The 26,849-nt window shown below is 44.6% G+C and overlaps 4 protein-coding genes across 4 annotated transcripts; 3 read left to right on the top strand and 1 right to left on the bottom strand.

Moving 5' to 3' along the window:
* Nucleotides 1-348: 348 nt before the first annotated feature.
* On the top strand, nucleotides 349-3,454 carry PtA15_4A429 (uncharacterized protein; the record flags this gene model as incomplete). The annotated part of the gene is made up of 7 exons (XM_053168311.1): nucleotides 349-861; nucleotides 945-2,092; nucleotides 2,165-2,374; nucleotides 2,460-2,642; nucleotides 2,760-2,880; nucleotides 2,977-3,314; nucleotides 3,418-3,454. 7 exons carry the CDS (start codon nucleotides 349-351, stop codon nucleotides 3,452-3,454), a joined length of 2,550 nt encoding a protein of 849 aa, XP_053019533.1.
* A 3,043-nt stretch (nucleotides 3,455-6,497) lies between these two features.
* PtA15_4A428 (uncharacterized protein) lies at nucleotides 6,498-8,160 on the bottom strand (the record flags this gene model as incomplete). Its single annotated transcript, XM_053168310.1, has 5 exons — nucleotides 6,498-6,823; nucleotides 6,885-6,983; nucleotides 7,058-7,153; nucleotides 7,213-7,346; nucleotides 7,409-8,160. 5 exons carry the CDS (start codon nucleotides 8,158-8,160, stop codon nucleotides 6,498-6,500), a joined length of 1,407 nt encoding a protein of 468 aa, XP_053019532.1.
* Nucleotides 8,161-13,118: 4,958 nt separating this feature from the next.
* On the top strand, nucleotides 13,119-13,879 carry PtA15_4A427 (uncharacterized protein; the record flags this gene model as incomplete). The annotated part of the gene is made up of 3 exons (XM_053168309.1): nucleotides 13,119-13,333; nucleotides 13,413-13,701; nucleotides 13,787-13,879. The coding sequence occupies 3 exons, from the start codon at nucleotides 13,119-13,121 to the stop codon at nucleotides 13,877-13,879; spliced, it is 597 nt and encodes a 198-aa protein (XP_053019531.1).
* A 5,926-nt stretch (nucleotides 13,880-19,805) lies between these two features.
* Nucleotides 19,806-20,775, top strand: PtA15_4A426 (uncharacterized protein; the record flags this gene model as incomplete). The annotated part of the gene is made up of 3 exons (XM_053168308.1): nucleotides 19,806-20,492; nucleotides 20,574-20,659; nucleotides 20,751-20,775. 3 exons carry the CDS (start codon nucleotides 19,806-19,808, stop codon nucleotides 20,773-20,775), a joined length of 798 nt encoding a protein of 265 aa, XP_053019530.1.
* Nucleotides 20,776-26,849: the final 6,074 nt, after the last annotated feature.

The following is a 26,849-nucleotide window of genomic DNA, read 5'->3' as shown; positions in this document are numbered from 1 at the left end:
GCACTCTTGGCACACATAACGCCGGAAATACCTTTGGCCGCTGAGCCTTCAATTCATACCCACCGGCTCTTATCCTGAATTGAACCTTATCCGTGAATTGAACCTTGACACCGTAGCAGATCGGCTGCAAGTCGGAATCGGACACGCTTTTGGTATCTGTCAATCTGAAGTGTCAGTCCGAAAAACTTCGCCTTTCTGGCTCTTGTCAAATTGTGCTTTCCGCCGCAACAGTCTCACTTTCTAGGTCATCCAACAAGTATGATATATTGGCTACTTTCCGAAACTCGACGGTGGCTGCCTTTCCTAATTTGCTTCTGTCTTGTGGTTCGCGCTGCCCAGGGAGTGCCGATGCACCCTGGCTCGCCACAAAACCCTAGGATACCATCCTGGCTTTCGAGCGCACCAGATCATGCCGAAAGCAATTTTGTTGCCGAAGGCTATCCTGTCTATCAAACCGCTATACCGGGTGTTTACAACCCGTTGATGTACACGCCATGCCCTATGACTCCTGCTGACGCATTCATGTATGGATACCGCCCGAATATATTGCATGCTAAGGATTTAATTCCGATTGTTCAACCAAATCCACCGCACCAAAATATGCTATGGCAACAACACGCTGGAATCCTTTCCGAATCATTCAGTCGTCTCGAGGAAATGATCCGGGATAGACAGAATGCAGACCGTGCTGCGGCTACCATCCGGAAAGCGAAAGCTACACAAGAGGTATCGAAACGCGTCAAAGCGCTTTCTGATCCGATGTATTCTGGCGGAGGATACAGGGGATTTTCAGGGGTACCTCCAGTCGCCAAACGTCCTCTTTTGAGGACTAGCGGTGACCAACCAGTGATATTTCCATCGGTGGGTCATCAGCATAATGAATACTTCTGCACCAATAGACTGCTGATTGTTCTAAAATCTGTGACAAATTTTGCTGTTGATAGAACTTGGCTTCAGACAAGGAACCTAAGTCGTTAGACAAGGGTTTGATGACGCTCAGAATGGACTTCCCCGCGGGTCCAGGAGAGACAGAAAATCAAACCAGGCGCCAGCCGGAAGTTCTGAAGATGCGTGATGCGCAAGAAAAGCTTGATCCAAGTTCTACCAGAATCGCGGAGGACTCTGCCAAACTGCTTGAACAGAAAGATAATTCCAACCACCTTTCTACCCCTCTCAATAAGAAGTCTCAAGTCAGCCGTCCACACTTCCCTTCCAATGAGATTGGAGGCTCGGGACATGATTCGGCCGAGTTGAGAACGTCTGTTAGTCTTGCCAACAGTGGAAACTTTGAAAATTTGCAAAATGTGAAGCTGGCCAGACCCAGGATCAAAAGTACCACTGCTACCCATCTTCCAGCCTCTGGCAAAACGGTTGCCCCTGTGAACTATGAGTATACCGCGACTTTGACGGAAACTAACGCTGCAAAAATGAAAGAACTTACTCGCCAAAATATTGGGGTTGCCTCACACAATCAGGATGAAGCTTTTTCCTCTGTTGATACGTTACTGGATCAAAAAATGATTCTGCCGCATGAAACAGGAAAAGGTCCTGCTACTGCTAGAGCCATGGCGATGCCGGTGCAAAATAAATTCACAAATAATTTGGAATTCCCAAAGATCAACAGCCTTGAACAACCCAAAACTAGCCTCTCAGAGCCTCAAAAAGCTCTTGTTGCTCCTGAAAGCACTGACAACAATTTACTCTTAAAAAAGGAAAATGTTCAAATTTCCAAGGCGAAGAAATATACAGGAGTTTCAAAAAAGAAGAAAAAGTATATTGCCAGGGTGCAGGAGCCTGTTATGAATAATCAAGCTCTCAATCTTAAATCATTTCTGCCCAATGCTTGGACAAACACAAAACATTTGACAGCACTAGAGCAACCCCATATTACACTCAGTGATCAAAATACTGCCAACAACAAAGCCAAAGCCCCCCCATCACCAAAACTTCCAGTAAACTTGTGGGGCATTGATGTAACCAATCCTAACAACCAAGTTTCAATTTCAAAGCCAACCAAAAAAGATGCTGAAATTTCTTCTAGGCCTGGTAGCTTTGGAGGTGGCACAGGAGAAAATCAAAAAATGGCCCAGGTGTAAGTGATGCAAAATTAGCTTTGAAAGAATTTGAAGAAAAGCTGATATGTATGGCTAATTTGAAATGACAGGAATCTACATCCTCCAGAGATAAATGATGTGAAACAGGGATACCAAGAGGTCTTGGGTAATGAAGATGTGGTTTTAGTACCTGCAGAGGGAGTAATGCCAGTAATTTTGGATCAGATATCAAACCAAGAACACCCTGTACTTGCTTCACCTGAGCACAAAGAAATCAAGGAGGAAGGAGCTGATGATGCCAATCTCAGATTAGATCAAATGTAAGAATCTTCATCACTTCTGTTCCTTTCTGATTACATACCCATAGGAGGTGAAATAATTGAAATTAAATGCACACCCCAAAAGCAGTGGAAATGAAAAAAACAAGGAAGCTGTTCCATTGCAAGTGGATAGATTTGATGAATCTAAAAAACTGGCTGGTGTGAAAGCACCTAAGCAAAAGAAAAAGAAGAAAAATAAAATAAAAGGTGCCAAGCCAAGTTTGGATGATGATTGGAAGTTTCTAGAAGAATTGGAACAGCAGCAAAAGTCAGTAAATCAAGTTACTTATGAGATTCAATTTCTAGTCAATTTTTGAGAAATCCTGCATTCAATTTTTGAACCCCAACCAAACTTTAAATTTTGATTTTTTTGATGCATCCATAGTGCCAAAATAAAACCTGAAAGAGAGATTGGAGTTGTTGGGCAGAAGAATGAGAAGGAAGATGAAGGAAAAGATACAAATGATATGACAAAGGGGAAGGGAAATAGTAATGATCTTTGGGAGGTCAGATACATGAATTTCAGTCAATTTATGTTCAAAAAAAATCTAATTCCTGTAAATCATCACTTGACATCTGATACTTATGTTTCTAACTTTCAGGGCATTGAAGGTCTTTCTGAGGAAGATAGAAAAAACTTCTTACATGGACCTGTTTTTCATGCATTGAACATGGCCTTGATACCTGGAAATGAAGAAGATCAAATCTATCCAGGCTTACCACAACCCAAGATCCAGCGGGCAGAAAGAACATACAAAAATCTTCAAAAAAATCTTGAAACTTGGACATTATATGTGAACACATGGAGAACCTTGGGCTTAGATTTGGATTTGATGGAAAGCATATCAACACATTTGAAAATTGATAACAAAACCAATCATTTACCTTTGTCAGACCTGAATGATCATACATACGAGGTGCTCAGAGATCTATGGCACAGGTCTGAAGAAAGGATGCATTTTCTAGCCAATTTCCAATGGTGGATGAAAGATATTTTAAGCGCAGCTGAATTTTGCAGAAGAATCAAAACCTTGGCCCATCAGGTTTATGAACGGACAGTTGTTGAGAATTGGAAGTTGATACGCAAGCACTTGATCACAACATCACAGCTTACCGAGGCACAAGCCAAAAAGGTTGAGAAATTCTTTGGACTCAGGATTCAATTTTCATTTTTCTCCACCGTTTTGCAACAGGAAGAACCTTTGAATTTGAGAGCTGGAAGAGATATCATAGCTACCATCAAAAAATCCTTAGGAATTGGTTTCAACAACATCAGACCAAATTTAATTGTGGTTGACAATTTTCCACAAGGAAGCAAAGTTGTAAAAAAATTCAAACAGCTCCTTGAAAGACGCAGACATAATGGACTTCAAGTCAGAAAAGTATTGGGACTCATAGAAATGTTCAAAATGGAGAAGAACATACAGGAGTGTTTATATTACAAATCAGATGAAAACTTTTTATCCTTTATAGTAGATGAATTGACTCCATGGGATAATTCTCCTGAATCACACTGGCTCAGAGAAAATTACCCACAGGAGGAGGTGGACAAAGTGAGCAATCACAGATATCAAGCCCTTGATCAAATTTTCAAAGCAAATGATGAAGTTCTCTCACAAGAGTCCAGTGTCTCCCCTCCAACAACATAGTTCACTTCAAAAAGGGTCAGAATTCCAAAATTTGAATCCTGGCCAGCCCAAGTTCAAGCCCTGACTGCTATGCCTCACAACATGGTCAACTTCATACCACCTCATTTTCATATTCCAGCCAATTATTAGCTGTCCACTTCATCAAGCACCCTTGATCCTGCCTATAAACCACTCAACTTCTGATATCTGTTACCAAATGAAACTACACTTAAAATCAAAAAATACGATCTCTCACCCCAAATAAGTAGATTTTTTTTTCTCCATTTTTACACATATTTACAGAAATTTGTGGAATTTCCACCCCAAAAAAATGAGCCTTGAAATTCTTTGAAATTTGAAAACTTGTATATAGAAATCATGAATTCAAAGTGTGCAATAGGGGGGTACATGATTTTATTTCTCCAAAAGTTTTCAATTGTTCCACCAGAAGAGTTGCACAAACTGCACACTTGAAATTTCAATCAAATTTTCAACTTGCCAGAAATCTCCCACCAGGAAACTTTAGTGATGACTCACCAACAGAAACTTCCTGTTCACCTTGAATGTTATGGGACTCTGTCCTAGTCAGAGGCAGTTGGGGGAAGGGAAGATTTTGCCTTGCAATGCCTTTGGGATAGTCCAGAATCAAAAAGATAGCGCGTGGAGGGGGGGGGGGGGGATTTGTTGAGTTGAAACAACGGGTACAGATTCCCGTTGGGGGGGTTTGTTTGATTGAGGATTGGAAGGGAAAGGGAATCAGGGATGGAAGTACACCAATGAAGGTAAGAGAACACAATCTAGCACAGGATTAGAAAGGCAGAGAATGTTGGAGCACTCAGAAGACAAACTTAGAGTACTGAGAATGACTGGATTAGGATTATGATCAAGAATGATGTAAGATCTCCAACAAAAGATATGGTTCAGACCAGGTCCATGCCCATCCATCATCTGAGTTTTTGCAGAACTCAGAATTTGGAGTTGTGACATCTTGTGGGACATTCCATCATACACCCGCATGCACTACATACATGAGAAAAAGACAAGAGAAAAAAAGAAAATGTGATGACATAAGGCAAAGAAACTGTTGGAGCGGAGCAGAGCAAAACACCATAAACTTGATTATCTGGGAGTCTGCCCTCTTGATCTTGAAAACCATGGAACATCTTGAGGTCAAACGCGCATATCATTGCAAAACATGAATCCCAGGTGGAGGCAGAGCACAAATTCAAAAACTTGTGGAACTGCTATGACTGGATCTTCCCACCATGAGTGTGGTATTGCACACCAAAACATCAGTGAAATCCCCATAAAATCAAATGGTTAGGATTGGCTATACAGTGGATACACCCTCCATCTGTCTGTCCAAGACCAGTCATGGACTGGAGTCCATATTACAGAAATCAACTGCTCCAACAGAGCAGTTTTTGGACAAACTTGTTGAACAAGTTATGCAACTTTTTGGGCCCCAGCCGCCAGACCCATTGGAAAAATTCTGTCTAACAACTGCTTGGGCAAACTTGTCCAAGCAGTAAGTTTATGCAGTGGGTGGGTTATGAAGAAGCAGTACCCGGGTACCTCTTCTATTCACAAGTCAAGGACCCAGAACTGCCTGTCGGGTGCACGGCGGGTGTTGGGGGTACCCGCCAGACGGGGCGAGGAACCCCCCACCAGGTATCAATGGACCTTTTTCCCTATGGGGAAGGTCCATGGGAGCTGAGGGGGAGGCAAACTAAGACTCAGTAATTTCCCTCCAGCCATATGGGATTTGTCTTGGCTTACTTTGTGCACAAGTCCCTCCCTGTGGGAGCTGGGAGGGGTGGCTTAGCCTCCATCCACAGGGAGCCTCCCACCAACTTGTGTTGGGTGGTGTGGCTTTTTCATCAAGGGAGGGCTTATGTTGAGCTAGAAGATACTAGCTGCCTGCAACAACTTAAAACAAGAATGAATTTCATCAGGTTAAAATGTATGGTAGTATTGCAAAAGACAGCAGAGTCATTTTCAAAAACCAAAATTATTAACATGCTGCTACATGAATGTAGCACAATTAAGAACAATATATAGATAAATAGACGGCAGAGTGCGATGGAAAGGACTTGGAAGTGTACTCCACTACTAGTACAACACGGAAAGATTGGTTGAATAGATAGAATATGTACAGTGACATGCAGTAGCAAACAAAATATGACTTTTTCACAGCAATTCTTGGCAGGGGAGGGGGTATGATGTAAGTAAGATATACATGAGAATAACGAAATGATGATTTTTCACAGTACTACTCATGATCATCAGAAATGTCCCCATTAGCAGCAGAAAAAGAGTGAACCGTGATTTTATGTCGCGGTGGTCGAATTGGTCTGATGTTGAGGAAGCTCCCCAAGGCATGAGTGACAAGAAAAGTTTTCCAAACCGGTTGAGCCCAAAGGAGTGAGCTGGCTTTGACGGATGCGGGACAAAATTGATAAAAATTAAAATGTAACTCATTTCGAGCCAAGTTTCTAGTACACATTGAGTATAGCTAATCCGATGGCAGAGAAAATGAAAGCAATTTCACGTGTGGTTGAACGAGAGCTTGAAGAAATCGAAGGTTTGGCTCCGCCAGGTGCTTTTGAGGCAGCGCTGACGGCAGTTTGAGAGGTTTCGCGTCTGGATGATGGGAAAGAAGCGTTGCCACCTTTGGCAGTTTCAATGTAACCTTCGGACAGAGGCTTTCCCAGACATGTGATGATGGGCTCTATGGTTAAGTTTCCAGCAGCAATGGCGGCTGGTAGAACAAACTCCACGGCGAGCGCAACACTTTGAGGGTAAAGGTCGTGTGCCAATACTGGATACAGTGGTGGTTTAGCATGTAGAAATTTTCTGCGGAGGAACAAAGACAAACTCACCAATGAACCCTGTTGGAAGGTCAGGAGCCCCGGCAATGATAGATTGGAAGTTCTTTAATACCTGTGCGGGGGTGACGATTCCAGTCGAGATTTTCCAATCTAAGCCATGAGTAGAAGCGATGTCAGCCATGTATCTGTGTCAAGCTGTTTCGGTAGATCACGGAAGTACTCACCCTGGGTATCGAAGGTTTGGCCAGAAGGTGCAGTAGTCCAAATGATAGGAGTCAATCCCATTGACATAGCAATGAAACGCACACGGTCATCGATATCTGTTCAAGATATAGATTAGTACGGCTTCATTATTAAGCAAGTCAAACAGCCTACTGACCACCGTAGGGAGGACGCATGGTGTTCGGTGTGACACCCAAAACATCTTTGATCACCTTCTTTGACCAACCAAGCTCCGCGACAATCTCTGCGTTGGTGAGAGTTGTTAGGTAAGGATGGGACCAGGTATGAACGCTGGCAAAGCAAAGCTTGATTAGCAAGGCAGATCTCCCAGGAAAAAAGCCGCGACGACTCACGATATCTGATGTCCTGTTTGATACTCGTATTGCAGCATTGCGGGCCGACTGAGAACTCTTGATCCAACGACAAAGAACGTGGTCTTCAGCTTTTGTTGGTCCAGGTAGTTCAACAAAGTCGGTGTGTCGGGCGAGGGCCCATCGTCAAAACTGGCACCCCAAGTCGCCTTGTCGGGACAAGAGACAATATCTGTGGGACGTGTGCAACCACCACAAGTCCACCAGCAGTTGTCGTCTTTCCCGGATTTGGATACGGCATCCGCATTTGTTGCGTTCAGACATCCGCCCAAACCGGTAGGAGAGCTCGTTGGAGCCTTGCTCCAATCAATTTTGCTCATCCATTCTTTGACCAATGGAGAATCAAGCGGAGGAAGACGATCCAGGGCAGGATATAACGCGACATTCAAGTTGGTCGAAGGGAGCGGAGGAGCTCCACGAATCGGCGAAACGGTTCCCGGAGTGTATGTAGCCGGAAGAGCAGTCATCGTTGAAGGGGCCATGGATTTCATGATTGGAGGATAGTTCAGCGTTTGAAGATCTCCGGCTGCAGGAGTGACGGGAGTTGGAACCGGTAATGCAGTAGGCTGGGCAGGTGCCACAGGAGCGGCAGCGGCTTGTCGGCCCCAGAAATCATGGGATTCGTAGGCAGCTGCGCTGGTGACAAAGGAGCTGCAAAGAGTGACAAGAATCAACTTCGAGGTGATCCGGTGGTTGAACGCCACAACGGCGGCTTTGGAGTTGGATGAAACCATCGAGACTTGATATGAGGGGGTAACAAAGAATGAACTAAGGGTTGGAGTTTACTTGGCAAGATTCCGTAATCGGCGGAATGCTGGAAAGGCAGGGGGAAGGAGAGACGAGCCGGACTATGAGGAGAGAAACACTGCGTCCCGTGTTAAGTGTGTATAATGTATAATGATATAGAAGAATGAGAAAAGATTGCTTGGGAAATTGATCTATCGGTGAGAGTTGCCCAAAGTGCGTCTACTGATAAGCTACTGAGATGAAAGCGGATTCAATAATTTTACGCATGGACCAGATCAAGGGTAAATCCAGGGAGGTCAATGGTTGGACTTGGACTGCTTCAGACTGGTTTGGTGCTACACATTGAAACATATGACACGCTAGTCCAAAATCGCAGGTGCCCAGTTCAAGCCCGCTTGCCAGCTTCTTGGCGTTAGAGGTGCCTGTGCGTGATTGATGAGGTAGATTGGCCGGGCTGAAGATGTATGCGCCGGTTGTTTACTTGCAAGTCGACCCAAGATGGACACTCCGGCAGTCCCACACGGGCACACATCTGCCTGATGGTTTCCTGATGTCTCTTACCGATTCTCCCACTCAGAGGGAGAACCGTACTCAGCACTGTGAACAATCTGGAAGACATTTGTATCCGAATATGTCTGCTTAGCCTTTGACCGAGAAATGCCATCCAAACTCGTCAAGAGCGGCCGACCATCCAACAAAGTCTTTTACGATTCATCCTCCGAAACAGCCGTTGGTGCTTCATACAGAGACCGCTTTCACCAATCTTAACGAGGAGGGAGATCTAATGTGCCAGCCTGATGGTATGTAGCTGCCGATCGTCAGCTGTTTCTTCAACTGAGAACCTCTGAACTGAGGAATTGTTCAACTCCCTTTTGAGGTGACTCCTTGATTCGCGCCACCACTTTCAGGAGCTCTTTGGAGCTGACACTTCCTGGAAATGGGTTACCATTATGTGATAGGGAATGCTCTTCACTGCATTTTGTAGAGACTGGCTCAGGTGACGCCTAACTTAACTTAGTCCCTCTCTATGTGGAGGGGGGACACCGTCCTGCAGGCACCCCTCGGAGGTCGCTTCGCTCCCCCGATAGCTAAGCTTGAGGAAACCTAACTTAACTAAGTCCCTCTCTATGTGGAGGGGGGACGCCGTCCCGCAGGGACCCTCCGAAGGAGGGCCTCATGCGCTATGTCGCCCCTCTTGGCTGAGAGCATCAGGAAAATTGAACTTTTTTTTCAATCTGCTGTACAGCTGCCATCTCTTATTGGGTGACTACAAAGTTGCCCAACAAAATGAGGGGCTTATCCAGGAGAATCTCTGTGTCCCAGAAATGAAAACTAGAAGGAAAAGCGTCCAGAGACGAGTGCGTGAGGTTGATTATGAAAAACTGCCCACCAAAAGCTGAAATGCTCTCAGGCCATGGAGTCAACTTAGCACGGAAGTCCCTCCTTCGGAGGTCGCTGCGCTCCCCCGAGGAGGGAAATTAGATAAGTTAGGAGGAAACACTAATACAGGCCCTTGCCTGGCCGGTACTTTTGGATTACTGAACCTCAAAATGTAAAGCCCGCGCGGCACGCGGACTTTACAAGGACCAGGGAACAACACGGCTTTGCGGCCGCCGGAGACGCTGAGGGAGGCTTGTGGTGTTACTCCTAACTTGACACAAGTCCCCCCTGGTGGGAGGCTTGCTGTGGCTGGCCGCGAAGCGGCCCCTCCCGCAGAGAGGGACTTGTGCACAAAGTCAAAAATTTGGCTGAGAAAGAAATCATGAATGGCTGGAGGAAAAATACTTAGCATCACCCAGCCTCCCCCTCAGCTCCTGCGGACCGGTCCCAGAGCCAGAATATACTTCAGAACCTCAGCTTTCAAGTGGTGCTGGTCTCATCTCCTCAATCCCAACTGTTTTCCTTGTACTAATCTTTAAAAAAAAAAAAAAAAAAAAAACACAAAGAAATGTAAACCAAGGAATTAAAACCATCATGCCTTGTGGATATTGGATTCACAAGCCTGCAGATATCTGCAGATCCTACACCAGTAGCCAGGACCCTGGAAACCCCCAATGTAGGTGGGTAACCTAAATGTATGAATTTTTACATTTTTTTGCAAAATGTTAGGCACAAAATCGGTATGAATGGGGTTTGGAACCCAAAAGGGTACCCACCAAAGATGGCATTTATGTATGGATTTCTGCTCATACTCAGTTAAATCCCCTAAAACCCGCAGAAACCCGCTTACCTTTGGGGACTTTGGGCTCCCCGGGGCAATTTTGCCCCAGGCATAGGCACAAAAATGTATGAATCAGCCAAAAAAAGCCATTCCCCAGTGCCCCCCGATGTATGAATTTTGCCAAAATCTTGGATTTTTGGTTACCCACATCTATAGGGGGTTTCCAGGGTCCTCTGTAGCCACTCAATTGTTGCAGATAGGATATTCAATTGTGCATAGTACGAGAAAATCCAAAATTGGATCTTCAGAGCAATGGAATATCCTTCAGGATTCCTTTCACCTTCAAAACAGGTTCCTTCAATCAGTTTTGGAGTTTATGCCACAAAAACTTGGGGGAGGGTGCGCATCAGTACTGCTGAGAGGACTGTCTACTCAGATTTCTCTGTACATGTGTTGTTGATTTTTAAATTGTGTTTTTGTGTTTTTAGGGTTGAAAATCCTTCCCTTGTCTGCCAGCTTTCAGACATTATGCATCAGCCTCTCCTACAGAGAGCCCTCCAGGCGGGGTCCCCTGGAACCTCCCTTCAAGAGGCTCAGGTAAGCTAGGTGTTACTCCAACCTTTCTCAAAGGGTTGACTCAGCTTCAATGCCCAGTGAGTGTGCACATTGCACAGTGACTGTGCCAACAAAGGCAATTATGTAATTACAAGTGGGGTCAATGCTGGTCAATGGCAGCTTGGTTGGAGCACCCTGCATGTCAACTGCAAGCAGTTGAACCAGTTTGTTTTAAAGGGGAATGTTGATTTTTACAATCTGTCTTTTACATGGTATGTATACGTGTAAAAACCCAACTATGTAAAATTAAAAATTTTGGACCAAGTGATTAATTTTACATGTATCTTGCCAAATGATGTACCATATTAAAAATGCCATGCAAAGATTACCTTGTCAAATTGCACCTGTGGGCAAGCACTGAAGCAATTTGCTTCCCATGTTTTGCAGTGTCATGTCATTGTAAAATATAACAATGTAAAACTAGATTTTGAAGGAAAATAAATTAGTTTTACATGCTATGCCTTCACAATGTGCGGCCAACGTAAAATTAAACCATTGTAAAATCACCATTTTCAACCTAAAGTACAATTTTACAACATATTTGAGGTACTTTTTACATTAGGGGGGTTCACAATTGAATTTTTCTAAACTTTGGAGCCAAATTTGAGGCCTTTATGAACAACATTTTGAAATTTTGGGAAAATGCATAGCAGCAGGTGATACTGATGAATCAGTGCAATTTATCAATTTTTTAAAAAATGTTCATAACCACCTTAAAATGTGTCCTAAAGTTTTGTAAATTTCAATTGTGAACCCCCCTATTGTGCTGGAGATTCTGAGAGACACAAGCCAAGAAAAAAAGTCAACATCAGTGCAAAAAACATGCAAAAGAGATGACAAGAAGCCTAATAACAACCAAGGAATGCATGCTTTTAGTGAACAAAAGAAAAAACAGCACAGAAAAATGTCAAAGAGAGGAAAAAAGAACACCAATCAGCAGCACCCGCAACCCAGAATAGAAAAAAGGTGCATTCACTATTTTGTTCCACCCGCCAATTGTTCTGGAGGTAGGCCACAGCTTGGGCTTGGGTAGGCTCCTGGTTTGCATTGTTCAACAATTTTGGCTCAAAATTGACCAAGGTTTGGAATTATGGGCCTGATTGGGACAGCCACACGTGACAGTTTCAACAAGAACACCCAGAGCTGTGAAAAGAGCATGCAGTCCTTGTTCACAGACCAATTTCATCTGCTTGTACTGGGGCAGGAGCAGATAAGATCCCAGTCTTCTTGGGGCCCCAGGTCCTTCAGCTTAGAACTATCAATCCTGCGGGTACCACTAGCGGAGTTCCGTGGGGAACCTGGCAGCCTCAGATGCGGCCAGGAGTTTCTTGTCTCCGTTCGTGCGTATAGACCCGTGAAGAATCTTGCCTGGGGCGGGATTAAGAACATCCACACCCTCTCTCACGCCGCACATAAGCAAATCCATGCTCTTGGTTTGGACGACTGCCAAAGCCGCCTGGGCAAAGAAACCACAGAAGCACTCTTATGCACTTAAGACAAGAAAAAGCAGTATGTTTTCTTCATGCTTTATTTTCCATTATCTTCTGTAAATTTTCTTTTGCAGTTGACCTAGTGGCATACATGTACTTAGAATTGGAAAAAACCATTTCTCCTCCTCGGCTCCTCTGAAAATACCTTTTTTTGAGAGTGCTTGTAGCTGGCCCGTGGGCCCCCAGGGGGCTGCCCGCGGGCCACCCGCTTTGGCCCGCTGGCCATCTGGCCCGACAAGGCACCGCTGGACAGCCCGTGTCCGTCTCATTGCGGACACGGGTTTGGGCCAGACAGCAAAATCTGATGTTTTGGCCCGGCCCAGCCTGTCCAATTAAGTTGCGGGCTGAGGCGGGCTAGCCCGTGGGCGGCCCGAGCCCGCCCAATTGTCAACCCTACGGATATCCCAAGAGATATGTATATCTGGCAAGCCGGTGCGGACACTCTAATTCTGGGGTCCAGTAGTCATGGAGGCCCAGGCCCAGACTCCCAGAGCAAGGCAGGACTGGATAAACTCGACTCGATCATCTAGACTACGGTCAAGACTCAAGAGCTAATCAGGAACGCGTTGACCAGAGCAAAGGATCGGACGCACAACCTTCTTCCAGTAATCGACCGCTCGATCGATCCGACATCGAACCGGAGAACTAAATACATACACACATACACAGTTAACACATCATGTCAAGCTTCATGTCCGGAGCCATTGATCCAGCGTTGTTGAGCGGGGGCGGCAACACCAATACCAACAACGAATCAGCCTCAACACCAGCTGCCGATAACAGTAATAGTAATACTAATCCAACGACTGCCACTGGACCAAGCACTGCTGGAATCAACGATCAACAAACTGGCCAATCAAGCTCGGTCGAATCTAACGCCCTTCCAGCTTACCAGTACGCGAAAACGTCCTACGTTTCAAAAAAGCAACTAAACAAACATCACTCTGATTTTGATTTCTGGACATTGTTTTAGAGAACTAGCACAATTCTTGTTGAAGATGGAAGAATACAAGCCGGTGATCCCGGATGAAGTGGCGGCCTATTATCTGCAGAGGGTAGGATTCGAATGCACGGATCTGAAAGTTCAAAGGTTACTGGTCCTAGCTTGCCAGAAGTTCGTCTCGGACATCGCCCAAGACGCGTTCAGCTACGCCCGCACAAGGACTGGGCAGGCTCCCGGAGGCCGGCAGGGTCCTCTCGCACCTAACTCTAACTCAGCTGGCCTCGCAAACGGCGCTCCCAACAATCCGGGCGCTCGGAAGGTAAGCTTGCTCGCCTCTCTCACTCCATCTCATCATCCCGCGTTGGTCATTCTTTGGATGACCTTTTTTTCTCGCTTCTTAATAGGACCGTACTCGTACCGTTCTTACTCAGGAAGACCTTTCTCAAGCTCTCGCCGAGTACGGTATCAATGCCAGTCGAGCTCCTTATTATCTATGAATCACTTCGCCCAATTTCTTCTTCTTTCATTTCGAGTCACATCTGCAGGCTGTTGTGACACTGCAGCATACCTCGACTGCGACACCTGTCACAGAGGTTTGTACATCGACTATTTAGGTTGTTCCTCTCTCTTTGTGATGCAAGTATCAATTATCAGAGTTCTCCATCCAACAAAGGCTACCAACAACCGAAACTTTTCTCTTTTTTCTCTTCTGTAAACCATTGATTGAACAATTTTTTGATCAACGTATTTGATTTGCGACCTCATTATTTAATCCAAATCCGCGTATAAAAGTGTAGAAAAATATATCCCACAAACAATCTTTTTTTTGTTCCGGAAGGGTGTATACAATTCAGCTTTGATTTTTGTTTACTTTTTGAGAGAGTTGGAAGGAGAATTCCATTAAACGGTTTTTGTCCATAGCCCGTTAGGTATTTTGAAGCCCTTCAGTTGACTTTTGATTCTTCTTAACTTTCATTTGTTTCATCCACCACATTAAAAAGATGCAGTTAATCAGAAACTCCTTATTTGCTGACCGCTATCAGCAAGGATCCGTGTACAGACCTGTCAATTTCTGGCATATATACACCAGGGGAAATTTTGATGCACTCTCCAGAGAGTGCCATACTGTACCCTTTTTCCGCAACTGTGCTGGATGCCTTTGATGAAAGTAGTGTAAGAAGTAACAAAAAATTCTGGAACTAATCCACACATGATCTGACACTGATCCTGGATTAATGCATGAATCATCCAGAAGTCATGCAGAAGTCAACTGAAACCCAAGTGGGATGCAGTTAAAATCACTAAGGGCCCGTTCGGCCGCGCGGCAGAATCTCAATCTGAACTCGTGGTCCCCCGCAAAAGTGAGATTCTGACAAGATTCCAAATCTTGTCAAATGAGATTTTTGTGAGATTCCAAAAAACCGTTTGGCTGCCAAAATATCTGGGAAAAATCTCTGATTGGCGATCTTGCCAGCCACCAAAGAGAGATTGCACTGAGATACAGCTATTTTGCTGAATCTCAAGACCTGAAACAGAATTTCAACTCTCTTGACACTCACAAGGGACTTCAAAAACACCCACCACAATATGTACTACACCCTACAACCCCTCTCACCTCGATGGCCAACAGCTTGATCCGGATGATCCTCAGTCAACACACCTCCCAGCCTAACTCAATTCACTGCAAGCAGGCCCTTGACAAGCACTTTGGAACGGGCAACTATGTATCATGTCACCACCTCCTCTTGATGGATGATTGAACCGGCCATTGAGAGGAGGACACACCCTCTCGATGGCCGGTTGAACTGGTCATTGAGAGGAATACACCTCTTGATAGCCAATCAAACCGGCCATCAAGAGGAGTGCACACCCTCTCAATGGCCGGTTGAACCGGTCATCAAGAAGATTATACACATCCTCTCAATGGCCAATGAGTGCACACCCTCTTGATGGCCGGTTGAACCGGTCATCAAGAGGAATGCACATCCTCTCGATGGCCGATCGGACCGGCCATCAAGAGGAATACATATCCTCTCGACAGCCGGAATTCAATCAGCCATTGAGAGGGTGTGCACTCCTCTCAATGGCCGGTTCAATCATCTATTGAGAGGTTGTGTCCTCCTCTTGATGGCCGGTTCAATCAGCCATCAAGAGGATGTGTATTCTTCTCGATGACCTGTTTGGCCGGCCATCAAGAGGGTGAGAGGGGGCCGGTGTACATGCATATCTAGTTGTGCAGCCGAACACCCTTGATCAGTAGAATCTGGATCTCAGTGTCACAGATCCAGATTCCAGGAATGTTTGGCTGCCTGGCTGTCATTGGGCGAGATCAGAATCTGCCCATGGGCACATTCTGATCTCGCAAGATTGAGATTTTGGCCCCCGCGCGGCCAAACGGGCCCTAAGACACAATGGCCACAATCAAATCATAATTCAATTTGAACTGTTTGTTAGTTGAGATGAATTATTGGGGTTCAATTCATATTATTTAAATGTGAATGAAGGTGGTCATTGTTTTCACTTTGCTAATAAGGGTGTTCCAAGTTGAAATCATAAAATTTTCAATGCATAAAATCATAAAATTATAAAACTTTCAAGTGATGATTTCATATGTACCATTCTAGAAATGTTGCTCTAATTTGAGTGCTTGGGTGCAACATATTTTTTTCAGCTTAGAATTTTATGATTTTATGGTGTTATGATTTTATGCAAGTCAACTTTGAACACCCTAAATGTAACCCTCATTTGGGTGCGTACAAGGTTGTTGAAAAACTTCAAAGGACTAGGCGTTTTATTGTATCAGACTAAGTGGTTCATGTAGATACAATTGTTTATTCTTAAGGAAATAGTAAAGCAAAGTTGAATGCTTTACCTAAGAGCAGGAGCTAGACTGCTCTCTACTAAAGAGTGTTGATTAAATAGATGAGAAGATAAAGAAAATAGAGCCGTATATGGTTTTTGGTCTTTGCAATTTGTTTGAGCCTTTTGGCCTAAGTGATTATTCACTGCGCTTTGGCAAGACAACTGAGAAGTGATTTGACGCTGTCTGTTACTAGGCCAGCTTTGAGTTAGCATCTTCTCTTTCATCTTGCTTTCAAGGCTTTAACACAAAGCACTCACCAATTGTTTTACCAGCTTGTTGAGCGGTATTGGTGGGTTCTGTCTGTTCTCCTGAAACTGAGTTGTCTTTTGGAAAAGGGATAGTGCATTAGCTCCTATCTTATCTGCTACCTTAAGGTATCAACATCTGCATACCTTTGGCGCTAGTTGTGATCCTCTTGATGAGTGACTTTGCACTGGGATAATCCGCTGGCTTAATCTTGCTGCTTGTGGGTGTTGAACCGGTTTACATCAGAAGAAGAATACAGTTTACTTTAACTCCCCCAGCTCAGATTTGGACTGCAGAATATGGCTTTCTTTGCTTACCTTTTTCCGCAGCTGGTTCAGTTCCCAATGTCTTCCTCATTTTATGAGTTTGACACCGTTCCCCTAAGCTGGAATTCTCACAGTTTTTACTAATAACAGGTTGGGCCTCCTGCAGATCAACAACATGTACACCCCTGTTAGAATCACCAGGGGAGACTTTGACACACTCTCCAGAGAGTGCCAGAGTCTAATTTTATGTTGTTTTGGGTCTGATGTGAGTCAGATGTGGATTAGGAAATGATTTATAAATTCTTTAGAAGTCAATGGGAAGTGTGTCAGAAGTGATGCGCAATTATCACAGGACCTTGTGCAATGTTGTATAGAACCATTTAATTTTCTAAGGATAACTTAATTACAATCTGTCATGAAATCATAGTTAATCAATGCCCAATTGTTACTCATTTATGGTGAATCTCTGTTGATAAATTTTCTATGTCAAAGGGGTTCCAAACAACGTAAATGTGACTTGCAGGGGCTTTCATGGCTTTCTGACCAGTTTTTACTTGCAATGGAGCTGTGAAAGGCTCCTCCAGTGATCTGTCACCCTAATGTACGCGCGTACACAAAGGTGACATTGGCAAAGTGAAAAAAAAACTCACATGCATGTGCATGGAGACATTGGAAATCAAACAAACACAAAAACAACTCACAAGCTTATATATGTTAAGAAGCCAGGATTTCTACCTGAAATATGGGACCACACGCCTCCAAGCTTGACTTGAATCATATTTTCACCCTACTCTCATCCTTTTTTGGCTCAATTCTAGATGATACCGGCCTTCTTTAGGGAAATATGACAATTCAAATGGGCCTTTCATATCATTCTAACAGGGGTGTACATGTTGCTGATCTTACAGAGGCCCAACCTGCTATTTGTAACAAACTGACACAAACGCACATGACAGTTAAATTAGCAAAGTGAAAACAATGACCACCTTCATGAGCATATAAATAATATGAATTGAACCCCAATAATTCATCTCAATTGAAAAACAGTTAAAATTGAATTATGATTTGATTGTGGCCATTGTGTCTTAGTGGTTTCAACCACGTTCCAGTTTTGTTCCAGTTGACTTTTGCATGACTTCTGGATGGTTTATGCAGGAATCCAGGATCAGTTTCAGACTATTTGTGGATTAGTTCCAGAATTTTTCATTAATTCTTACACTACTTTCATCAAAGGCATCCAGCACAGTTACGGAAAAAGGGTACAGTATGGCACTCTCTGGAGAGTGCGTCAAAATCTCCCCTGGTGAATGATGTGAAAGACCCATCTGAATTGGCATATTTCCCTATAGAAGGCCAGTATCATCTAGAATTGAGCCAAAAAAGGATGAAAGCAGGGTGAAAATATGAGTCAAGTCAAGCTTGGAGGCGTGTGGTACCAGATTTCAGCTAGACATCTTGCCTTCTTAACAAATATAAGCTTGTTGGTTTTTCTTGTTTTTTTTTTTTTTTTTTTTTTTTTTTTCTTTCAATGTCTCCATGCACATGCATGTCAGCTTTTTTCCACTTTGCCAATTTCACCTTCGTGTACGCGCGTACATTAGGGTGACAGATCACTGGAGGGGACTTTCACAGCTCCATTACAAGTACAAACTGAGCAGAAAGCCATTAAAGCCCCCGCAAGTCACATTTACGTTGTGAGAAACCCCTTTGTCATAGTGAAATTTATCAACAGAAATTTGCCATAAATGATTGATAATTGGGCATTGAGTTACTATCATTTCATTAAAGTTTGTAATTAAGTTATCCTTAGAAAATTAAACGGTTCTATACAACATTGTGCAAGGTCCTGTGACAATTCCGCATCACTTCTGACACACTTCCCATTGACTTCTGAAGAATTTATTAATCATTTTCTAATCCACATATGATCCACATCAGACCCAGAACAACATAAAATTAGACTCTGGCACTCTCTGGAGAGTGCGTCAAACTCTCCCCTGGTGATAAGCTATCATTTGCCTGGCCTTTGTCAGGACTTGGCTTTTTTATGTATTCATCCACAGATTGGCTAGTCTTTGACCGTTTTACTATCACCAACGGTGGGCCGCTACGCTAAGCTATGCTATTTCAGCGCTACCCATTGGCATAGCGGCAAAAAGCGCCTGCCAATTTTGAATAGTGCTGTTAACGGCGCTACGCTGCGCTAACAGAGCGCCAATTCTTTGTTAGCGTTAGCGCACCGCTACAGTGGCTAAGCTAAGCTACGCTGCGCTACAGCGCTTTTAGCGGAAAAAACACTGTAGTGCGCGCTCTTTGGCGCCCTCTGTGTGTAGCAATAGCGCAATTGCTTGCATCTGCGCTAACGCTACGCTAACAGCTAAATTAGCTGCGCACCCTGTGCGCATAGCGTTTGCGCGGAGACACCACAATTCTGCTAATAAGGGGTATCAAATATAAGAAATCCACAATTAGAAACCAGTCAATTAGCCAAAAACAAAATTTGTCATTGGTGGTTACAAAAATGGTAAACGTGGACAACCCACATGTTTTGAAAATGGTGGTTTTTTTCAAACCAGTCAATCACATAATGGTGGATTTGGTCATATTTGATACCCCCTAATCCAAGTTTATTGAATCCACAGAAACACAGAACTCAAGATCATGTTTTCTGCCTGTGTTCTTTAGCAAAAGGCACTCCTCACTGTTGAATTTAATCCCCAAACACCCCGAAGGGCACCTTGGATTGACACCCCAGCCCGTGCCGCAGCAACACGCAAAAAGGGATCGGTCATTTTGGAAATCAAGGAGGGCCTAATCAATTGATTAGGGCAGCTCCAGGGAGGGGGTAGGACAAAACCGGATCCCCTGGGGGCCCACTACCCCCACACCCTCACCTTTAAATACCCGCCTCCCTTCCACCAGATAGACTTGTGAGCCTTGAGTTCCTCACCTCACCCGTTGCCAATTCCCTATGCCCGCTGCCAATCCCCTACGCCTGTTGCCAATCCCCTACGCCCGTCGCCAATCCCTCACGCCCATTGCCATGGTATGATACATGAAAATCACCAGCATCCCCCCCCCCCCCCACAAAGCCTCTTTGACGAGGGAGAGGTCGAGCAACAACTAGCCTGGCATCAGAGCCGACTACAATCAAGGATTGAAGCACACCAGAGGCAGATCGTTGCAGACCTTGCGCGATTCCACCGCTCCGATCTCTACCAGCTCAGCACCGTCCGGGTCTTAGGAAGCCACCACACCCGGCCCGAGTTCTTGTCCAAGCTATTTGGCCCGCTCCTTGTCAACGGACAGGAACAAATGCTGCCAGAAATCTTCCGACGTTTGGATGAGCTCCAAGACAAACTTGCCAAGCTGGGCATCTTCTCCCACCTCCAAGTCTCTCTAGCGGCCACTAAGGAAAATCCACGGGGGATCAAGGCGCTTGTCAATTTTGTCAAACGCGGCCAGTTCTTCCTCAAGACTTTGACCAATGTTGGGAATGGCAAGGGCGCCCTGACCGGCCTTGCCCGCGCCCGAAACGTCTTTGGTCAAGCCGAAGTCTTTGAGGCCGGCGTGGGCCTGGGAAATAAGACTTGGGCCCGCGGCCAGGTCCGGGCCGAGGTTCCGCTCTTGGCGGCAAGAGCACCTGCCAAGCTCGCTGTCAACGCCTGCGAACATGACCTTAGCAAATTTGTGAGCTGTAACGAAACCGTCAAGGGTGTGGCTGCCAAACTGAAGGTGAGTTACAAGGCTCATTCAATTGGTCTTGCAAGAATACTTATTATTTTGCACGTTTGGTTTCAGATTTGGATCGTCTAGACTGAGACCGGCTATGGTGCCCATGAACTAAGCTATGATCTGACCACCCATACCATTGGCAGTCTACTTCCCGGTGCATCAGATAGGTTAGCCAGATCAATTCCCCAGCTTTTGGCCATCATCACAGTGATAGCTCAGTTGGCTGATTCAATATCCTTGATGCCTAGCATTCAACAGGCAGCAGCTGCTGGCCCTAACCTGAAGTCAGCCGTCACATTATCTTGGTTCCGGGATACACGAGACCAGTCGGTATTTCCCACAAAAGGCTCTTTGCTCAAAATAGTGTAGGTACAGACTTTGGATCACTTTTTCCAAAGCCTAGAAACAAGAAATAAACCAAATCAATTCTATTGCCAATTTTACTCAAGACAAATCTGGCTGGTCTCTTTAGGCAAACCAATTAAATGAAATCAACTGTCAAATCTGCTGTTTCTTGTCCGCTTTTTAATACCCCCACTGTACGTATTATTGGATGTGAAATCATGAGATTTTATTCATAAATCAGAAACATGCAGGGACCGAACCGTTGCCATCCTCACGCCTTTGCCGTGTCAAACGGCTGCACTTAAATGGGGGCTTGGTCAATGAGATTAACAGAAGGCTACCCTCAAGCTCAGCAGCCATTTGATCTAATTGCATTTCATCCACAACACTGGCAACCTACTTACCACTCCCTCACCTTCATTTTAACTTTTCCTGAAAATCACCAGCCCAAGTCCTGCAATGATTCAAACTAACCGCTTGCTGAGGTCAATGAACATCAACTTTGTGATAGGCTAAGATTCCGCGGCCAGATATATGTTGAACATGATGTGAGTTATATTCTGACTGTGAACACAAACAAAATTTGATTGCTGTGGTTGAGGTCTCTGAACTTGTTGGTCAATCAGGAATCGGCAAGAATAACATCCTCTGGCGCTCTTTAAACTTGATGACGGCCAGTGGCCCTTGACGTTATGCGGTCAATCTCAGGGCCAGTTGCTTCACAAGGGTTAATATTATCTCTTGTCTACATTTTTGCCTGTTGGAATGCTCTCCATTTTTCTCTGCTTGTTGTGGCCACTATTTGAAAGCCTTCATCATTCCAGTGTCACATTAACTCAGTTTAGCTTGGCTTTCACTTCTTCATGACTTTTTCACTCTCCTGCTCTTTTTTCATATCACGGCTTTGTAACAAGATCTTGTTTTTCAGCCTTTGCCTTCTATCTTACTCAATGTAATCACGAAGTCACAAGAAAGATTTGATCACTACGGCTATTAGCGGACTGGTTGGCTATATGAACGCCCAAAGACTTCAACAACGGGCAGCCAATAACCAATCCAATCTTCAGCGCGCAATGGCATTGTATCAAGAAGTTCATGCCGAGGAAGCAAGTCAAACTGAGCAGTTGGAAGCCTTCCAAATCTTCCGAGACAATACTAACACCCAAATGCAAGGGTGGGCAGTTATCCAGATGAAAATCTGGCTGCAACTTACTGTAAAGAGCTGTAGAGATGCACAATAGAGTTTTTGTTGTATCTTTGTGTTGCTTGATAGTCCTCCTGACATATATTCATTGGATTTACATATTGGCTAACTGGCTGCTTTTTAATCATTAAATCTAGGTCAAAAGTTCAGTTATCCGTAACTATTTGGTTGGATAACTAATTTCATGTTTCTTTTCAGTTATAATGTTTTCCAGAGGCAAAGCATATGTCTCCAAAGTTGAAAAAATGATTCATTATAACCACATAAAGCTTTGTTTTATTTGAATTGCCAATAAACAAAGATATAGGCCACCAAAATCTAACTTACAGATGAAATTAATGAATAACTTGATAACGTAACTGCCCACCCTTGCCAAATGTTTACGAGTATCTTGGACAAGGACCTCCGAACCCAATGGCTTTATCATGAGATTGATCAAATGCATCAAAACTGATGCATTTGAGAAATCTTGATTTTTTATTTCCTCACTTATAGCCCATGTCTGTTAAAAAAAGATAGAACCAGTGCTGGATTTCATTCATATATACATATAAAAAGAATATAAATGATTTTTATTGTTGTTGCCTTCTGTTTAAGGTTGCAACATATTGCTGCCAAAGACCTTCAGCAATTGAGTCTCGCCAGTTTTCACATTCCTCTCTTTCTCGATTGCTAGAGTACACGCCTTTGGGTGGAGGATCATTCACCTCCTGATTGTGGAAGTAGCTGTTGCTACTATCCGAGTTTGCTCGTTGAAAAATCTCGTCATTGAGACCGTTCCGAATAATGTTGACATTGTGGATGCAAGCGCAAGCAAACACAATGTCATATTGCTGCTCCAGGTTGTACTTGCTGGCCTGCATCAATATCTTAAAGTGTTGTTTGATCACATCAAAGGTACGCTCAATAACATTCCAAAGACTTGAATGTCTTAGATTGGAAAGTTCTTCTTGGTTTGCTGGTCTAAAAATCAGAGAGCCAAAGAGTCAAATCAGACTCTAGTGGTGAAAATCAGAGCAATGAAGATTGACCTTTGGCCAACCATTGTTTGCTCTCTCAGGTGATATTGGGTACCTCAATAAGGAACCAAGATGTTCGGTTCCAGCGCGTAACCAGCATCAGCGAGATAAAAGTGGCCGGGCTGTATATCAAAATCCTGAGTCCGAGCGTCTTGAAGTACTCGGGCATCATGCGCACTGCCCTCCCATCCAACTCGCATGTGGGTGAACCTCATGCTGAAGTCGCACACACCGAGGACATTTTGAGACAAAAATCCCTTTTGATTGTGGTGTGCTGCTGCTCTTTCAGCAGGTACACTTGCCGGAATATGGACACCATTGATAGCTCCAAGGCATTTGTCAAAAAAAGGCAAAAATTTGGGATTACAAGCTATATGTCAATGTGTGCGTTTGGGTGAAGGAGGGATGAAGAATCTTGGGGCAAGCTGCACTAAAAGTTCAAGGATATGTCGGAAAACCCTAAGAAAAAGCATGGTCAATTTCCAAAAAGCAGGCAGCCAAAAGGAACAATGACTCACTTTGAGATAGTCTGACCGGAGTGCTGAAAATGATCCTGAGCTTGTTGATTCGAGTTATTATGTCCAATAATGTAGAGGAAGATTGTGATTTGTTCTTCCATGGGCAGTAGCTTTGAGATTGGTTCAATTTGGACAGTCAGGAGCTCATCACATAAGAAAAGGAACATTGAAGTTGTTACTCAAAAGACATCAACGGTGCGGCGGGGATTTCCCTGAAGGATTGCCAAGGTTTAGTTGGCGCCAGATAAAGGTAAGTCGTTGTACGGCCTTCAAATGGTTTTGTAGCGAGTTATTGTCAAATGTCAATACAAGAAAGAAGTATCATGTAATGATTGGAGAAATCATTGCTATCCTCACCCGCCAGCAGACTACCTCAAATTAGTTAAAAAACAACCATTATTGACTCCTCATTTCAAATGCCTGCGCTATTGTGGTATTGTGGGCTGTTAGGGCTCTGGAAAAAACCACTGCCTTTACTGGCAAGTGTAAGTTGAAAGTGGGAGGGAAGGACGTCTGGGCGACGAAGGAAAAGGTATCTGGGCGGGCTGGGGGTGGTAGGCCGTAGGTTTGGACCCTGCAGCGGCGGAGCCGCTTTGGTATCTAGTGATACACTAAAAGTTAGTAGAATTCCGCTACGCTACGGTTAGCGTAGCTGGCCCACTGTTGCTAGTATCACCACATGCAAATTTGATTCAAGAAGGGGGTACAGCTTACACTGTCTTGTATGAAGTGCGTGACATGGAGAACCTGTCATTTTACAGGCCTCCCTTTCATGCAGATGTTATGTAAGCAACATGGGGCAGATGTCATGTAAGCAACATGGGGCAGATGTCACATGTGCTGTGACTGTGCAGAGGGGTTCACAGGGTGGTCACTCTCATGACAGCTGCATGACAACATGTCATGTCAAGTTGACAGTTCATGGCATGTGCATCTCTCTCATGAGTGGTGACAGGATTGTGCAACCTGTAGTGCAATCATGAAACAGTTTTGCATGTGGTGTATGTAATGTGCTGAGGAACTTGGCACATTTGATTCACAGCATCTCTGGGTACTCCGTATGAGCGCCACTTGGACTTTACAGGGGATTCATAGCTGAATCAGGTTGGATCATCATGAATAGCTAAAGATCACCCGCTAGAGAACCAAGATTTTCAAGCTTCTTATACAATAGATTTCCTTAACAGTTGTTTCCCAAGGAACATGGCACATTCATGAGAGTCATCCAATTAATTCTGCCAGAGTTTTTTTTCCTTCTTCATTGGGAGTCAGCCGCCCAAATTCTCTTGCAGGTTTGAGAGCCGCTCTATCCCACAGACTGTACCTACTGATGTGGTGGAAGAGCCCTGGCCCACCACACTGATAGGTTGAGGGAGGAACGGGTAGTGGAGGACTTCCTATTGCCTAAAGTGCTTAATCTAGAGGGACGGGCTAAACTTTACTGGCTGGTAAAAGTTGTTTGACATTGAGTTTTCACCAGCAAGCAAGGTCTAGCATACCCCTCTAAATCAAGCCATTTAGGCAATGGGAAGTCCTCAATTATAGGACTTCACCTCAAGATCTACAGACCCTGCAACCCTGAGACATAATTTCACCACAAAAATTAAAGTTTTCTGTTTGTAGATATGGTTCTGCACAGGGCTGCAGATTGACAGGAAGTCTGCTATCCCACATGGCTGCCAAACTGGCCAGTGTTGCTGTGGAGTGTCAGGTTGTGGTTCTGCTACTCAGAGCTTTATCATACCTGTTGGTGTCACACATTTGTGACCTGTCAATTACAGGTTTTACCCTTAATAAGGGTACTCTATGTGACACCAGTGGATGTTCATTGACCCACGTGCAGCCATTCATATCCAAGTGTCATTGGTACAGTGGTTAGGAAACTCAACATGGGTATATAAGAGATGTGGGTTTAACTCCCACAGGACACATAATATTTTATGGATGTTCACACAGAGAGTGCAGAGCAAGTGATAGGGATGTCATGCTCTACCAAGGCGGAGGGCCAAAGCGGGTTGTCTCACATAGAGGTGGCAGTGAGAGAGCTAAGCTTAAGGCAGGTCCCATGGTGTGGTCATACTGCCAGAGTAACTTCAGGTGTTGATAGGCTCCTATGGAGCTGGTAAACTAACAGGTACCACAATGGAAATGTAATAATTTTTCAAATCTGTCGGCCTGTGGTTGGTTGCTTACAGACCTTTATCCAAACAACAACAGGGAGCTTATGTTGCTTGGCAATACATAGCTGGAAATAGACCAAAAAAAGAGAAGGTGTCACCCAATCTTCTCATTCAAACTGCTAGGGACTCCAGGAGGAGCTTACTCCTCTCTCTCAGTGTCAACCTCAAAGCCTCATGTACCATGTTGTAGCTCACAATCTCAGCTGTCTTGTACATATTGTTTCAAATGAATCCATCAAAAACTGGCCGCCCAGCAGCCATTCTTGTGAGGGCTGTTCCTGAGCAATGTGATGGACCCGTAGGGCCAACCGCCACCATTTGCAGGTCCAGGTTCTTATGATTTTGGCCCCACAAGACCTTCCCAGCCAGTTTTTTTACATCCAAATTACTTGCACGGGATGGAGATGTAAGTTTGATGGAATACATAGTAACATGTAGAAAGAGAAGGTGATTCTAATGGTACCAGAGGCTGTGAGGAAATCAGAGGTTTACCAGGTGATACATGGGTTCAAAGGGAATTTTGGAAAATTGGCTGGGCAGCCTCAAGCCAAATATGGGACATTGGGCTTGGTTGTACTGGCGGCGGTACCCTCTGCCGCCGTGCCGGTGGAGCAACAGCAGGGGCAGCCGGCTCAGCTGGCAATTCAACTTAGTTGATTGTGCACAACCTGGCTGCCCGTACCTGACAAGGAAACTGCTTCCCGGTTGATCAGGCTATACAACCTGATTGGCCGGGAGGAAGGCCTCACCTGATCAAATGGGAGCAAAACCTCACCTGATCAACCGGGAGGACTGACAGCCTACAATGAGTTCCTTGGCCCTCAGCGAGAGCGTCGGCGCAGATGGAAGTCCAAGGAAAACGTCCGCGCCACCACCTCTCTAAGATCACTTGCCACTGCACCCATTGACCCACCTGGCTGGCCTATCAAACACAGAAAATGATCAGGGGGCCGGCAAGAGGCTTTCCTGCTGGTTGATCAGGTGGCCAACAACAGTTTTTCCTCCCAATCAATCAGGTGGCCAACAACAGCCTTTCCTCCTGGTCAATCAGGTGAGGCTTTCCTCCCAATCAATCAGGAGAAGATTTCATC

This window comes from Puccinia triticina, chromosome 4A (assembly GCF_026914185.1).
Source record: "Puccinia triticina chromosome 4A, complete sequence".
NCBI classification, from domain to species: domain Eukaryota; kingdom Fungi; phylum Basidiomycota; class Pucciniomycetes; order Pucciniales; family Pucciniaceae; genus Puccinia; species Puccinia triticina.
The sequence above is the reverse complement of the archived record's forward strand: the minus strand, read 5'-3'. Positions and strand labels throughout refer to the sequence as shown.